The 17,333-nt window shown below is 41.0% G+C and overlaps 1 protein-coding gene across 3 annotated transcripts in view; it reads right to left on the bottom strand.

Moving 5' to 3' along the window:
• Window positions 1–17,333, bottom strand: part of MYO5A (myosin VA) — a 124,671-nt gene that overhangs the window by 60,978 nt on the left and 46,360 nt on the right. For all 3 annotated transcript variants that reach the window (XM_074966325.1, XM_074966323.1, XM_074966324.1), the window contains exons 7-13: window positions 15,466–15,573; window positions 14,778–14,884; window positions 11,554–11,819; window positions 10,570–10,651; window positions 4,290–4,430; window positions 3,314–3,439; window positions 532–615 (exon numbers count right to left, since the gene is read on the bottom strand). In XM_074966325.1, coding sequence (XP_074822426.1) covers window positions 532–615; window positions 3,314–3,439; window positions 4,290–4,430; window positions 10,570–10,651; window positions 11,554–11,819; window positions 14,778–14,884; window positions 15,466–15,573 — 914 coding nt within the window. The remainder of the gene's footprint in view (window positions 1–531; window positions 616–3,313; window positions 3,440–4,289; window positions 4,431–10,569; window positions 10,652–11,553; window positions 11,820–14,777; window positions 14,885–15,465; window positions 15,574–17,333) is intronic.

Genomic DNA, 17,333 nt, shown 5'->3' with positions numbered 1-17,333 from the left:
GTGTAGTTGTTTACGTTTAATTGGTCTGGACAGACAAGAAAATTCTGTTTTCACAAAATATTTAAAAATCAAAAGGTGTGCAGTTTACAAGGGAACAATCAAGCCTATTCTGATCCATCAAGATCCCTTGATATCTTCCAAAAAGCCCGAGCAAATTTACAGTGAAAATTTATTGAAAATTCATGTAAGGCTAAAAGTAAAAAAATATTCCAAGCAGCAAAGCAGCAAACATACCAAGCCAATTTCTAATTTGTGGTTTTCAAAACAAATTTTCCAATCCGATTCCATTAAAATCTATGGCTAAATACAGACAGACTTCAATGGGAGCGAGATCATGTCCCATAGCTTTCTAAATACGTACAAACAACTAAATAAATAGAAACTATACCCAAGTGGAGAGGGCCATTTAGACTCGGGGGCGTGGGGGGGGGGAACAACTTTCATTTCTAACGCTTATATAAAAAAAGCTGACCCTTAACTCGACATCCCATGTCAGGGGGGAAAAAAAAAAAATCAATCCTCAACACTAACCTTACTTGATTTTAGGACCTTGATTTGTTCTTCATAAACTGTGTCTTTGTTCTTTTCCAAAAAACCTTCACATTGATATTCCACCTAAAAACACAAAAATGTGATTTTTTTCTACAAAAACTCATTAGGAGTTCATTTTTGCAGGATTCACCAGCTGTAACCTGTGAAATTAAAAAGTTTACTACTAATGTTGTTTAAAATATCAGTCACTGAATACATGCTTGCATGACAAACACTGCTTGTAAGAAAGGTTACTTTCTAATAAAAAATGGAACTTTAAACCATAACATATGCATAACTGCTGTAATTGCATTAAACAAGACAAAGTGCACATGTACAGAGATGCCTTTGCTGAGACAGTGTGATTGAGCGGTTATACAGGCTAAGAGCCAGAATCTGGGCTGAGCCACTTCACCTCCTTGTGCTTCAGTTAACATAGCTGTAAAATTAGATAAAAGCCAGACCTCGCTGAGAAACAGATAACCCATCTCATGAGATAGGTAAAACTGGTCACACTGCTACAGTCAGCTGCACAAAGATCTTCATCTGCATTCAAATAGGCAGCTGTCTTCAAAAGTAATTGAAGGTATGTATTCAAAAGACAACAGACTCTATAAATGATAATGATCCCCACTTCTTAATTCATTCTTCTATCGCAGGAAGATTGACTCTCTTGGACTCAAAGAAAGGCCACAGGCCTCAAACTAAAACTGAACAGAGATGACTTACCTGACTTAAGAATGGGGGAAAAGAAAACCAATTGCCCCAAATCCACAGAATAGGTATTTTAAAGATACAGAGATAGTAAGAGATATTTATTTATGTGCCTCTCTCAAACTAACCCCAGGAAGACAGGGGTTGCATCAGCAGCAGTCTAAATGTTCACTGAAAAAGAATGACCTCTTTAGTAACTTTGCTATTAATAGGACAGGGATCAAGAGTTGGAGATGAATGCCCTCTTTCAAAAAGGAACTTCATTGGTTTTGTCTCTCCAAGCTATGTCTCTCCATCCATGTCTATGGATGGAGCATCTGCCCACAGTCCTCTTCTCTTCATTGAGAACTTCGCCATACCCATTTTGTAACACACTGGCATTGAAACTATTCCCATAGCTGTGGCAAAAATAAATCCCCAAATTCCTCTACAAAAAAACAATGCTCTCAATGCTCATTAGCCATTATGGAACAAACTCTGATCAAGTTGCTACAATATTTATTAAGGTGAACTTCACCTCTGTGCACAGGGCCCACACAAAAACCGTCTACCATTTAAGCCCTATTTTGAATTTCACCCTAACTTTGTAATATTAAAATGAATCTTCCCAGCTGAAAAAAATACCACTAGAGGGAGGCAAAGAGCTCTATGAATTCCTCCAGGGAACAACCAAGTTTACAAACCTTGCCAGCTAAGGCCCATATTATGGTGCTCCCCCACACCCACCGCACTGTTCCAAAATGTTTGTATATGTTAACTTGTACATATATGAAAGACTAAATGACTTAACATTGGTAATTCCTCAGTCTTACATGTGCTTATGACTGCCACAGCCTGGGACTTCCCCAACCCAAACTATACTATTCAGTATAGAGTTCAAAGCATATTTTAAACAGCCAGGCTCAATGTATTTTACAGTATGTAAAGAGTTTAATGCTTTATCTTTTTGCTCTTTCATGATTTCCAGCAGAGAAATGGCTCATGCATCAAGCATAAGCATTCTCTTAACTATTTGCTATTATCAAGGACATGGTGGAGAACAGAGGCAAAGCAGAGTCTCACTTTTTCTAGGCATAAATTCAAGTACATGCGAGGAAACAAAGTAAGGTCAAGTAAAGACCACAAATCCTGCTGATTCTGACATGATGCTGTTATTCTTTAGCACATGTTGAACTACCAATATAGCCATATAGCTCCTATAAATATTATAAATGAAAATTCTTTTGGGTTGTATGAGAGCAAAATCCTCATCCAGCCTTCCTCAATATAGCGTCACTTTAACTCAGAATTTAACTCCTTCACATGAAGACTCAAATTTTTCTTTCAAAAAAACATTTTTCTTTTAGTTAATTTTCTAGGCTGCTCAGTAAATTTAAGCACCTGGTAAGAACCAGTCTAGCAACATACATGCCAATGACCTACTTTGTCTTCCAGGTCATTAAACACAGCTGCTTTCACTCACCAGGTGAAAAAAAAAAGAAAAAGCACATGTTGCTCCAGTGACAAGAAGAGGGGTGTGTTTGACTCTCTTTGTTGTCAGCACATTGAAATGACAGCAGAATGAGGTTGTGTTATGGTGACTGTTCAACTGAGCAGATATCGACATAAACATGCAGTAGAAATACACAACAGGAGAACTGGCATTGTAATATTACATTGTGGTATATAAACAAATTAAGGTGTAATCTTTTAGAGGAAGGATGGTCTGCAGTTAAAGCATGGAACTAGGAATTGGGAGAGCTTTTTCGTCTTCCCACCTCTGCCATACACTTGCTCTGTGACCCTGTGCAAGTCACATCTCTTTTCTGCTTTAGTTTCCCATCTGAAAGATGGGGATAATAATATCTACACCGCGGAGGGGTGTTCTGAGACTTCAAGCATGCTGACATCCTTGGCTATATAAGTACAAAGTGGTTTTCAGGGACATGCTGCATGCAGAGCCAGAAGTTACTGCTGGTAATTGTGGCTTATACTGAACACCCTAAATAATTCTCACTTTGACATAGAAGTAATATAGATCTGTACACAGAGTTATGTGCAAATATTGCAAAGGAAAAAAAATCCTTACCTTGTCAGCAAAGTGTTGTATGATAAAAGCTTTGTTTGACATACGTGGTTTTTCGAAGAGTGCACATTTATTCAAATGTGTATTATACAATTTCTGGGCCCAAGAGTCATCTGATCCTTTAGGCATCTACATAAGAGCATATAAAACACCATTTGGACCATCTTGTGGACCTTTTAGAAGTGAATAATACCAGAAAAATGGTTCTGTGATAATGGGGGACAACACTTTGCATTCTACTTCAAACTTAAGCCCTCTGCTAAACTGAAGATGAAAAGCCAGTAACTAATTATGGGTCTGACGCTACAAGCAGTTATCACTGAGCGTGCTGTTTATTACTGCAGGTAGCACCACTGGGACGACTCTCAGCAATCTTTCTGGGAGCAGGCTCTACCCAAGTTACAGACACTCTGAATAGAAAGGAGGAAAGGAAAAAAGAGAAGGTAGAGATAAATACATTCTATCAACAGTGTTTCAGTGCAGTATATCTGGAAGCAAAAAGTCATGTATTATACACAAGACAGCTTATTAAAGACAGGCTTACCAGGTCAGAGCATATCCATTATTATTAGTTGTTTGTAATGACTCAGCAAGGAGAAGCCCCAAGTCACTGTACACACATGTAATAAAAAGAGAGTCCCTGCTCCAAACAGTTCATAATCTTAGCATGTGATAAAAGACAACAGGTGGAGAACAAAAAGAATGATGGGGGGTCACAACAGTCAAGACATGAGATGATTAGAGCCTGGACGGGAGCTACAGATATGTGGATTTAGAGGAAAGGCCGGATTATGCTTGTCTTTTGTTCTCCAGTTGTTGTCAAATCTCTTCTTAACTGCTCCAGATAACTTTAAAATCAGAGCATCAAAACAATCGTTAAGTGTAGGTGACTTTATTCCCATAAGCACTGCAAAATGATAACAGAAACAGGAGACCAGTGTATCTTTCAGTATAGAAGTCAAGTCATTTGAACACGTACCTTACATTCCTCATCTAGCAGATCCAAGATGCCCAATTTGGCCTCTATGAGATTAATGCAAGGCTGATTGTCATAGAAATCAATCAAGGTCCATGGAATTTGTTCCTTCATATATTCCTCTTGTTCCAGCTTAAAGACATGCTATGCGGAAAAAAAAAAAATCTGTGAATGAAAATTCAGGCCAAATACACTGCCTTCTGTTAACTTGTTTTCTTCATGGTACATTAAACCTAGCCATTCAGTGACATAAAAGTTAAAGCTGAGCCAAACCATTTAATAAACAAGTGGAAGAAAGGCAAATTAACCTCTTTCTCCTGGCCTATGCAGACTAAATTAAAACATTCTTTAAGAGCAAAGCCTGGTTTTTTCCTTACTCACTCCTAAAAAGAATCTATTATAATGCTATCTGTGAACGTGCGAGCGTGTGTGTGTGAGAGAGAGAGAGAGAGATACAAACACATATATTTGCTTCTTCCACACTGTACCAGATGGCTTTGAAAACAAATAAGACACTCAAGTACAGGGACAGAAGTTCTGATAGGTAAATTAATGTCCCACAAAATATTCATAAAGAAAGCTGAAATTCTTGAAATTTGAGATTTTCAAATTCTCACGGTTTTATTAAAATTGCCCTATTTCGCACAAAAAACCCGAATAATTTTTTGCATGTTTTCTACCGAGAGACTATTTTGAGATTCATTTGTTCTCAAATGGTGTTATGTTCAAACTTAAAAAATGTAACAGTTTTATTTTAGTGATTATTTCATAGAAGATATAATAAAAAAATTACACACCCCTAACAGAATGTGTGTGCACAGAGCGCAAAGTGAAAGTTTTAGAACAAAAATCCCAATAGTAAATATTACACATGCAAACTTTGGTCAATCTACAGTCATTCTTTTTAAAATAAACAAATCCTATGGAAATTTTTCATTTGTTTTACTCAGTTTAAACTATATTTTTATCCCAACTAAATTGTAATACATATAATTAGAGCTGGGTGAAATTGTTTTTGGTGAATAGAAATTTTGCCAAAAAATGCATTTTGGGGGCTCCAGAACTATTTGCAAATTCAAGTCGAATTTGACAAATACTTTCATTTGGGGAAAAAATGAAAAATTTGAACACTCCATTTTGAAATGTTTTGTTTCAACTTTTCATTACAAACCGCATTACATTTTCACATTTAGCCAAAAGAAAAAAACACCAAAAATGACAAATCAAAACAAAAAACTGATTTTTTTTGTTTTGAAATTGCCCCAAAATGTTTCAGTTGATTATAAACAAATTTTTTTAGTTTGTTGATTTGACAAAAAATGTGTTTTGGTTTAAAATCAAACCTCCCCCACCCTGGATTTTTTGGTTTGGCCCCCAAATGGAAAAATTCATTATTTGCTCAGCTCTCTATATAATTACTCTGACTCACAAAAAGACAAATTCTGAATATACTCTAATAAATATCATCATTTGTGACACTATTTAAGAGACATGTAATTTTAGTCTAGATAAAGACACACAACACCCTCAAGGTTATCTTTGACTGCCCTCTTAATTCAGTGTAGAAGTCTATCAGTGCATTGTAGATCTCCAGCACACACCAGTAAGAAAGCAGAAAACTATCCTGACAAAGTAGTTCATCCTTTTTATTTCATTAGCTTAAGCCTTACACAATGCCTTAAATATAGACACTCCTTAGAAGCAGATCATGGGAGCTACGCTATATTTTAGGCACTTAACCCCGACATTACATGGTAAGATAATTCCTCACTGGAAACTGAATGATCTATATAGAGTAACCAGATGTCCCGTTTTTAAAGGGACAGTCCCGTATTTAAGTCCTCCTGCAAGTGTCTCAACTTTTTCGTAAAAATGGGCAAATTGTCCCATGTTTTCTGTCTCCCCCACATCAGTATTGGCGGGTCCTGCTGCTGGCCAGATCCCTGCTCACCAGCTACTTGCCCACCAGTGGTAAGTGGAGGGGTTCACTGGCCAATAATTGGGTTGGTTGTGCAAGGCTGGTGGTGGGGAAGATGCAGTACATGGGGCTGGCCCCTCTCCATGCTGGTCCGTCAGCGCAGCCCCCTGCTGTGTGCCGGCTTTCAGACAGCAGGGCCCACCCCCCCAATCCCGTTTCCAGCTGGCACTGGCTGTTTGTTGCGGTGGCTGGTGTGTGCGGACAGGCGCCAGTTGGTTACATGTCGCCTCTGCTGCCCACTCATCAGCCCTTTATGTGCTCCCCTTCACACTGTGCTCTCCCTGCTTTGCCCTTTTGCCCTCCTCCCCTGAGCACGTCCCGCTCCCAACGCTGTGTGGAGAACCAGCCCCTGGACGGAGCGCTCAGCTCACCAACAGGCTCCTTCCTTCCCCTACTGAGTCTGGCGCCCAGGAAAGCCCAAGACCTTGTGGCCCAGGGCGTTGGCCAGGAGGAGCCAAGCTCTGCGTGTGACGAAGCCCCGCACAGCGCTAGCATGAGGAAGGCTTTCCGCCCCCCCTCAGCTAAGCTCTGGAGTGGCGGGGAAGCAATTTCCAGCCTGTTCTCACCCTGACCCTGCAGGCTTCCAGCCACAGGGGAGTGAGGGGTGGGGGTGGGAAAAGAGATGAGCTCTGCAAAGATAAGGGCCAGGTCAACCCCTCACCCCACCCCCCTTGCCACTGGAAGCAGCTCCCATCTTTTCCCTCCTGCATAGTGCCAAAAGGCTGCTGCTGGCCACGTTCTGGTGTGAACCCTAGCAGAAATCTGGGGAGAGGGGGCATGTGATGCTGCATGCCCCCTCTCCAGGTGTTGCCTCTGGAAGATGTGGCGTCAGGTACCAGGAGAGACTGGTCTGTCCCGGAGCCCAGCCAGGCATACAAAGCAGAAAGCACCGAGCAAGGGGGGTGAGGGTTGGGTCGGTCGGTCAGCCCCTGTGAGAGAGAGGCGTACAGGAGTGTGTGTGTGTCACCTCTCCCCATGTGAACCCTAAAGCCTTAAAGATAAGAAGGTAAATAAAAGAATCCAACTACACAGTATTTCTTTTTAACACGGGCTCAGTCGACTTAATGTTAATTTGAACGTTTGTACTGCATAGTTCTGATTGATTGCAGTTGAATACAAGTAATTTTACCAGGTGTCCCATATTCAGCATAGGGAAATATAGTCACCCTAATGATCTAGTTTTATTGAGGAAACACATACTTGTTATTCAAACCCTAAATGTAAAAACAATCATTTTACTTTAAAAGAATTAGTAATCATCTGGTGAAAAAATCTCTGTATTAACAACAGCTCAATTTACCACCTGAGTGTCAAGTTTCAGTCACATTGGGGCTTGTTTCTGATTCTACAATGCCTTTTAACTTGAATTTTGATCACCTTTCTGGACCCAATTTTGCCCCAAAATACTCCAATGCATTTTCCACTTACCCAATGGGAGATACATGTGAGTACCTGAGGGTAGAACTGAATCCTTTCAAGGAATGTATAAATGAATTTTTCAAATCTGAAAATGTAAGAAGGCAAAGTATGCAGATGGTTATGGTAGAACTAGCCAGGTTTGAGAATATGATTCTGTTGATGGCTCAGTGTTGATCTTCCCTGAGTACTGATTCACAGTACCATAAAAGGATGACAAACTGCAGGTGCACAACAGCACAAAATTGTGGCCGATTGCTAAATGCAAAACCTCTTTTATTGAAGAAGTAGTCAGGTTGAATTTGAGCCACGTTCTCACCTATAGATATACAGTTAAGTTCTGTATTTGCTAAGATACTGATATACCCAGGCAACCTATTTGTAAACATTTGGTAGTGCCACATTTTAATTTTTCTTTTAATGTCATGAGATTTCCTGATTCCATAAAGTTCTGTTTTCTTACACAACTGCACAGCAGTTGCCGATTCCACTTTCCACAACTTCGGGGTGGGGGGGCGAGGGATAGCTCAGTGATTTGAGCATTGGCCTGCTAAACCCAGGATTGTGAGTTCAATCCTTGAGGGGGCCGTTTAGGGATCTGGGGCAAAAATTGGGGATTGGTCCTGCTTTGAGCAGGGCGTTGGACTAGATGACCTCCTGAGGTCCCTTCCAACCCTGATATTCTATGATTCCCTACAGCCCCCAGGGCAGAGGACATACTAGGAAAGGGAGTGAGTAGCCAAACTGTGATGTACTGTAGTATCCCCAGCTGACTATGAGGACCATAATCACCCAGCCAGTTCTGAACAACCCCCAATTTGTGATGGCCCCCAATCTAAACTGGATGCAGGAGAAACTCTGGCCCTCTGGGTGCAGGGAACAAACACTGGTTTGATAACCTCTTGGAGCTCATTATGGGGCACAGCAGCAGCCACAGAAAAGACCATCCATTCTCTCAGCCATAATGTGAGTGCAGGGTTTGCTGCTGCCATGTAAGGAAGGAAATAGAATAAGGGTGAAAGTAGTCTGTGTCACAAGAATGACTCCTTGGGATCCCCCTCAGTGACAGAATCTTTGCTATAAGGATGAGAAACCTTTGAAATACCTTAAAAGCAGGGCATAGAGGAAAACCTTGGGAAGCTGTGACCCTCTGTAGCAACAGGATCAGCAACACTACGATAATATTGTGGACATTTTGAAGTGGGAATATTCAACTTCATTTCTGATAGATAGTTCACTTGCGAGTGCTCAGTAATTTGTGTGGCTGGGACATGTACTCATGGCGTAGGATCCAGCTTCCCAGAACACAAGCACTGTTGAGGTACATTTGCATTTTGACTCTAATGGAATCTAGCAATGCTGCTGACATTTAGGACCTGGCATAAATCACTCGGTTCATCTTTATGCAGATAAAATACATAATTACAAACTATAACTCTGGCTAAGGATACAGGGTTGTTATCTGTTAAAATTGAGTGCTCTCTGAAGAAGGAAGAATAAAGAGGCTCCTCTCACCCTGCTGACTCTAATCAATGTTCGGAAGTGGCAGTACTCTTAAAAATCATGCCAATGTACACTATAAACCAAGAAAATTAAAGTGGCAGATTTCCAGAAGTGAATGCCTGCTCGATGCAACCACTGAAGAGGTTTGCATTGGAAGATATACAGATATGACTGGCTCCAAACTCATCTGCATAGTATTCTTATTAACAAGCAGTCTCAGCATCTTAATTGCAGAGCAAAGCTTATGTTGTCTTAAAACTATTACTATGATAAGAATTTAAAATACGCCCAGAGTAGCTGCTATTTAGTCAGTGTTTCCCAACCGGTGTGCTGCGGAATTTTTTGAAAAACTACATGTGAGAACAAAAAAACCCTTCCCTTGTATTTTAATTAGTGTTGGAGCTGGATCCCATTTCTGTACTTTTGCTCTCTGGGATGAGGCCCCTTTCAAATATTATGCATGCATCACATTCCATTCCCCAAGGCGAGATTAAGATAGCAAATCTGAATTCTGCAGAGTGGGGGAGGGGGAAAAGAAGGAGGAAGCCACCTTCTGATTGGCTGTCTGTCTCATTACCCCACCTCCTCCAGGGGCAGAGCAACCAATCAGAGCTTCTTCCCCTCCCTTCCAGTGAGCAATACGTTGGCTCCTATGTCCCTCCCTCCCCTGCATCTGCCAGCTGGGGCCGGGGGAAGAGCCCTGGAGCTTCCCCCTCCAGCCTGGAACATGACTGGGAACCCCACTGCAGCCCCCCAGGATTGGGAGAGGGACGAACCTCAGGAGAAGCAGAGGTGAGGCAGGGGGATTGAACTGGGGGAGGGTGGGAGCTGGGTGTGAGGTGGGGAAGCTGGGGATACTGAACTGGTGGGATGGAGGAGCTGGGAGGGCGCAGAACTGGTGAGGCAGAACTGGTGTGAGCTTGGGGCTGGGGAGCTGGGGAGGCAGAGCTGGTAGGGTCTGGGTGGCAATGGAGCAGAACTGGGGCCTTGTTCGCGTAAAATATGTGAGTCAACTGAAAATACTTGTCACAGTCTGTACAATACAGTTAATGATGTTAGACTCTAACATCAGGAACTGCATTATACAGATGGTGAATAATAAAGGGTTGTAAACAGCTTAAACCGAGGCAATAAGAGGGCGAGTTCATTTGGAGACAATATGTTGGTGGGCCTCGAAATAATTAAAGATATCAAGGTGTGCCATGGCAGAGAAAAGGTTGGGAACCACTGCTCTTGATTCTCCTCCCATTCCACTCTAAGCCCCACATCTAAGACAGCTGGTTGTTATTTTGAAGGAATTCATCTCAGACACTGAGGATCTAATTAGTAGAACAGATTTTGGAGAAGGGAAGTGGAGGGAAGAGGTGCCAATAATTTCCTACTTACCATATTGAACTGTTGCTGCAGTTTTTCATTGGCATAGTTTATACAAAACTGTTCAAAGCTGTTTATCTCAAATGTCTCAAACCTGCAAAACCAAGACATTCAAAGTTACTACCACAATGTAAAGGTGTAATAAATGATTCTGTAATTTTAAATCATCTCTCTAATCATATTTACAAAGAACAATCAGTGGCATTCAGTCGGTTATACTGAGTATAAACATGACACAACAAAGTGACAGGACAGATGGGGCAATGACACTCCAGTGCCAGGAGCAATTCTGAGACACTTTCTCCTGGCTAAAGGAGTGTCAATGTGGTGATGCTCATGGTTCCTGGAGAGCATGTTAGCCATCCTTGCGTCCACAGTGCCCAATCTACAGAGCAGCCTTGGAAGAGAAAGTACATTCAACTCTCCAGAACAGAGGGAAAAGTGCTACAGCAGCTGCTGCAAAAAAACAAGAAAAAAAAAGACTAAAGGAGAGCCCAGAAAGGAGATGAGCAACAGTGCAAACTCAGATGCATGCAAAGGAGAAGAACCGGATGCCATTTATTAAACCATCAGCAGAACAGTGGAAGATATATGAAGCAGAATGGAATATGGCATATTCTACATACTGTTGGTTTTAAAAACAAACAAACTTTAACCCAAATATTTGGACTAAACTAATATTTGGATCAATATGAAAGTCTAAGCACAAGCATATCTATATATTGTAATTTTTGCCCATTGTGATATGTCAACGAGCTACCAATGGCAAACTTGCTAAAGTCCAAGATTCAACTATGAATGCCTAATTTGAAAGTCAGGACACAGGTCCTAGGTGGTGTGTCAAAACCACCACCTAATAACTCACTTTTTAATCAGAGTAACTAGTCACCATTTTTTTCATGGTTTTCACCACGCACCAATACATGTGCTAAAGAAATTGACAGCAGCTCATAGGCTACCCTCTTGCAGTATGATACTTATGCACAGAAGACTCACCCGTAAATGTCCAATACGCCAATGAAAGAATGCTGCTTTACAGTAGAATGCAGAGCTTTGTTCACATGATCAACAATCCAGTTAAAGAGTTTAGCGTAGATATGTTTGGCAAGAGCATCCCTGGCATTGATGGCCTGCAGTTTGGAAATTGGTTTGATGTAGGTCTCAGAGGCAGTAGCAAGCTTCCGATGGCACAGCCAGTGGGACATCTCTTGGTACTCCACACCCATGAGGTCACAGAAGATGGTGAGGGGTTCATGTTTGGGCTAAAATAAAAATAATCTCCTTAGGTCTTTAAAACAATATTACCAATATCGCACATTTAATGTCAGTGGATTTTTCTGTTATGAAGTAATCTAAAATTCAGCTGCAACAATTATGTTTTCACACCTCTTCCTTTGTATCTATTTACTGACTTGTGTCTCGCACTCAGATACTTTAGTAAATTAGCGTAATCACGGAAATAGCAACATAATTTCCTCTAAGTGCGTGTTTGTGGGTTGATCCCCATGCAGAGTATTCACAACCTGAACAAAGAAATGAGCTACAAAAGTTTTCACGTGGTGACTAATTTTTGGAGTCATTATCTACTGAGCTAAAACAATCATAAACTCTGATTTGATGTAGAAACCAGAGTATCTTTACAGCGCATATGTATTTACCCCTATTTGACAGTATTTGTATATAGTACCTGAGAGGGCATGCTTCAATTGCATAAACTGGATGAAATCAAAAAGAGGAGGGGTGGGTGTGTTTAGGAGGAAGAAGTATAAAATATAGGAGCAGTAATCTGGGCAACATTCTCATACACTCATATATAACTGTGCTAGTGAGAGATCAATGAAATTCTATCAAAGTCAAAAGTCAAGTATTAGCAGAGGCAAAAAAGGAAGGGCTTTAGAAACCTGGTCTCAGATATAAACATCAAAAAAGGTTTTTCCCCACTGAATTCTGGGGAGAAATATAAAACAGTCAAGCATGTTAAAAGATGTCATTTAACTCTCACATTGAATTGTATACCTGAGATAGTCAGATTTTCTGCCATAAGAATAAAACACTGAATTGATCACCCATACTTCTATATTGCAGCAACTCAGTCAAGTGCTGCTCATGGGCTTGGGAACCCCACACCTAATCATTACCAAGTAAACCATCACCTTATATATCAAATAATAGTACAGATCTTTCCCATTAATAAAAAATTTCCCTAGCCTCACCACTTTCAGGTTCACTGATCACACCAGTGTAGCTCAATAGTCAGCTGACAAGAAACAGGACCAAAGGGATTTCTTCTCCTACAGACAACTGGTCACTTAAGGCCAATAACGTAATGATCTCTCAGTTTTATTTTCCGACCTTCAGCCCCTGCCCCTTCCTTCTTTTTGAAGTGTTTGTGGCACACTACACTTTTACAGCATCAAATTCCAGTTAACTAAGGATGTCTTTCAGTTTGCCGATAATGACTCTTACTGTATTGGAACAACAAGATGACAAAATAATAACAGAATAACCAAGCTATAACAACGGGAAGATCCTTGTTTACAAGCTACACCCAGACTAATTACCTCCTTAATTCATCTACATCCAAAACCGCATCCGCACTTGCTTCCAACTGGCACATCTTCCTGAAATCGGCGACTTAAAACATGTCAAGACTGAAAGGAGGCGTAATCAGAGTAACTACAGTTCTTAAAGCTCCATATATCATAGTGACAATAGAGTCTCTTACACAACAAAGTCATTCAGTACCTCAATAATAAACATGCTCCTTTGCTGCTTTTTTCAAGGTTTAAAGGTTCAACGTACAATTTAGTTGCAATACAGCAACGATCATCATAGTAAGTTTTCAGTTCTGCCAATGCAAAGATGATTTTGTTACTTGGACAGGCTTTCAGCAGCTTGATTTCGTCACTGGTGCTGCTGCTCATTCTTCAGAGACTTAAAATAGGGTCAAAAATCTAAGAAATACTGCATGAGTCCTGACATTAACAAAAGGGTAAATATTCATGTTCTGCTTTGACATAATGGGCCAAATTCTAGGCAGAGATCTCTAATGACATTAGCAGAAGTGTCATGCCAGTGACCATAGAAGGGGTAGCCTGTGTCCCTCCTAAGTTTCCTACCTAGAAGCACTACTTGATGCACTGTTTCCAAGAAGAGCCCATTTAAAGACACACCATGGGGTCAGCCCTGTTGATGGCTGCTGTGAAACTGTACCAGTTCGATTCAGAATGTGGTGTCAAAGCAAGTAGACTCATCAGCTATGCCCTGACACAGAACATGCTGTCATACATCCCAGACTACTAGCATGGGCACTTGAGCACTGACAGCAAGCACAAACGAGGAAGGGAGAAACTGGAATTGCTGCAGCTTGGAGAGCAGGAGAAGGAAAATAAACGCTGCCTGGCTCGTTAATAAAAATTCAGGGCCTGATAAGAAAAAAAGCTTCTATCATTTGTGAGCCCAAGGAAAACACACACAAGAGCAAGACAAATCAGCCCCTTTTTTGTTTCCCACTGTCAGGAGACATGTTTGTCACCTGCAGGAAGCCTTTGTGGGAGAGAGATAAATGGGACTATCTTCAATGACCAGAGAAAGGAGCTACACTCAGCGTACACCATATAGACACTTCGCTGCTTGCTTCTAGAATGGTAAGAGATGAAAGGTTCCTGCAGCAATGACCAGCAAAACCCTGGAGCCATTAATTTGCTGAACCTTCTCCCCTCTCTGTATAGTATGGTCCGCTCTGGACAGCCTAGTAAGATGGCGTATTTTCTGAAATGTTCGCTTTGTGGATATTTGGATCAGTTTGGTATTTCTCATCAAACTAGAGTCAGAATTCCAGCAAAAATCCTTGACACATCACGGGACCATTTGTAGTGGGAGTACAGACACTCACCCACCCTCTCAGGACTTCTAAGCTAGCATGTCTGGAAGAGTTTCCTAGAAAAGACCATTTGTGAATTCAGCAGGGAGTCAAGAGAGCCTCAGAAATAATATGGAGAGCCTCTGACAGGGATCTAGAAAGGGAAGAGCAGAATCCATCTGTGAAGAGCAACAGGAAAAGTCATTCCAATCTAGAACTAAAAAAGAAGCTGCTTCTATTTTTGTACTGGCCCTACTTTGCATGGGGGCCTCTACAAACCAACGAGACACCCAACCAAAAAACACAGAAGCGTCACAATAGAGCGTCACTATATCCTTTAAACTCATTCACAACTTACAGGGATCGTGCAGCTGTCAGCATCCCGAGAGGTAAACCCCACGTTGCCCAGGTGAAGGAGCCCAGCGAGGATTCGAAAGATTCCCATCTGGTAGGAATCGTTAATCCCTGAAAGAGGATGAATAAAATGCCCTGAGTGAAGAGTGAAGGAAAAACCACAAAGAGTCCCAGCTGATGAAAAGAAGGGTCCAATATTTGTAAACAGGAATGATAAAGTCTGCTGGGATTTTGTGGGAAATTGCCACCACTTCTCATCTTTCAGTTGTGTGAAGAGTTCTTCAGAGAAAATGCTATTAGAAAATGACACTTGGCCCTCCTATTACTATATTTTACCACATGACATTATAATCAGATGTAAGAAAGATTCACTTTAGCAAACTACTAAATATTGTAATGAACTGCCTGTGTTGCTGCTTAGACAAAGTTTTACAAAACCCTCAAAATCTTATACACTGCACCATGGAAATCCAGCATTTATTATTGCTTTAATAATGTTTCTTCTTCCCTGCACTAAAAATTTGATGATATTGTACTTTAAAAGTATCTAAATCCCAAAGGTTATCGAAGTCTCTCTCTCTATTTTAAATACAATACAGAAAGAATGAACTAAAATATAGACTATATAAAAACAGCTTTGATTCCAAAGTCTGAACTAGGCCCATGCTTCTCCAGCATAATAGCAGAATTACCTAGCAAAGTGCAGGCCTGCCTGGTGTGTTCCATTTCCTTAGCATCATCAATGCCGTCAATCACTGGACTACCCCCTTGCTTCGTATAGTGAAAGTAATTTGCATTCCCTACAAGAAAGAACAACAATTTTTACACACACTAAAGTAGAAACCACACAACTGCAAACATCTCTGTGTTAAATTGTGTAACAGGTAAAGCTCTCTTCAGCTTCTTAACCTGAATGGCAGAACTCATATTTCAGTATATTTGAATCATTGACTCCTCTGGGCCATCTGCATTAGTGAACTGCTCTCTTTCAGGTTTAATGCTGCATCTAAATGTTTCTAAAACCATTTGCTCCTGCAGTAGGTTCGCTGTGTCCATACTAATCAGCACAGTCTCTGGAAGTGAGTGCTGCAGAGCCTGTTGTATTGATCTCAAGGTCAAAAAAAGTTGAAGGTGTTATAAACTCTTTCACTGTCCCATCAATTGTCACAAAAGTCCATACACAGCATGTCTCCTACACAGCATGTCTTCAGACCATGACATACATGTGCATGGAAACAATTATCCTGCAAGTCTCAGCCAGCCACCCAAGAATAGGTGCACAGTTGACAGTAGGGTTCTAATGTTATGGTGCACATGTATTTTAAAATTGATCGTGCATGTAGTTTTTCCATTGCCTTGGTTTCTAGGCTCAATGGTGTAGTCCAGAGTATGTTTGTTGTTGGTTCCGTCTGAGGATTGATGCGTTCACACTATGCTAAGCCCTCCAACTGACTGTGGGCATAGCACCTGGCATCCACTCCAGTGAGCGCTGCAACTTCTTGAGCCGATTGTGCTCAAGGATGCTGTGTGTGTAGTTTTGTTAAAGATTTTAGTGTATTTGAAAATATTAAAGACAATAACAGTTTCCATCTTTCTCCTGTTTTTGCCCTTGTCATCTAGTAAGGGCTGGGAAAGGGGTCCTCTGGATCACTTCTTTAGCCAGAACAGATCAGTTCCCTCCTGCAACATTTACGGCAGTTGTCCCCTCTGGGGCTGTTCAGTGCCCCACAAGGGAGAGGGGAAAAGGGGAGAAAATAAAATAGTTTTAAAACATTAATGATTATAAAATATATGTTTCTAATGCTATAAAACTAATTTTAAAAAACAAACAAAACTTCTGTTGCTTGATTTTATACATTCTGCTTATTATTCGTGAGGGATACCAGGAAATCAGCTGAGCAGAAATCATCCACCTCTCCATCTCAACAACCATCTTATCTGCTGTTGGGCCTGCCGGCTGAGTGGTAGTGGGTGGAAATCTGAGTACACTGAAGGGGAAAATACATTGTAGGATGAAGCAGTGGGACTGGCTATCCCATAGCAGCTACAGTGCCTGTGCTTTCATCTACAGCAGCACTGAAATGGTTTGAATTGAACTGGTGTAGTGAAGGCATTCCCAAGACTTGCTCAGAGCTGGACCAATCACATTGGTTATTAGTTAACACTTACGAAACACCAGAAGTACATAAGTGTGGACACAAAGTGTTGTACAAGCTTTCCAGACACTTGTGTTGACACTGAAAACTTCAAAAATTCTCTGGGGAGCTGGAGCTACAGGAAAAGACCTATTAGATTACCTAGCCCAACCCTGGGCCAAGATAGGACTATTACAGCTACGGTTCTGTATCTTGACTAGGTCAGTTTTAAATGAGTCAAGAGATAGGAGGTGCATCACTGCCTCTGAGAAAATATTCCACACGCTGGTTCATATCTATGTACTGTACTGATGCTTGTCATTAGTGTGTATTAGCTTACACGGACTATATAAATCTGCAAGTTTGCTTTTTTAGAAATAAAATGTCTATTTACTTCTTTTTGTTAGCTGTAAGCAGCTCAGGAT

Source organism: Natator depressus, chromosome 10 (assembly GCF_965152275.1).
Source record: "Natator depressus isolate rNatDep1 chromosome 10, rNatDep2.hap1, whole genome shotgun sequence".
Taxonomy (NCBI): Eukaryota; Metazoa; Chordata; order Testudines; family Cheloniidae; genus Natator; species Natator depressus.
Note: the sequence above shows the minus strand (reverse complement) of the source record. Positions and strands in the feature narration are given on the sequence as shown.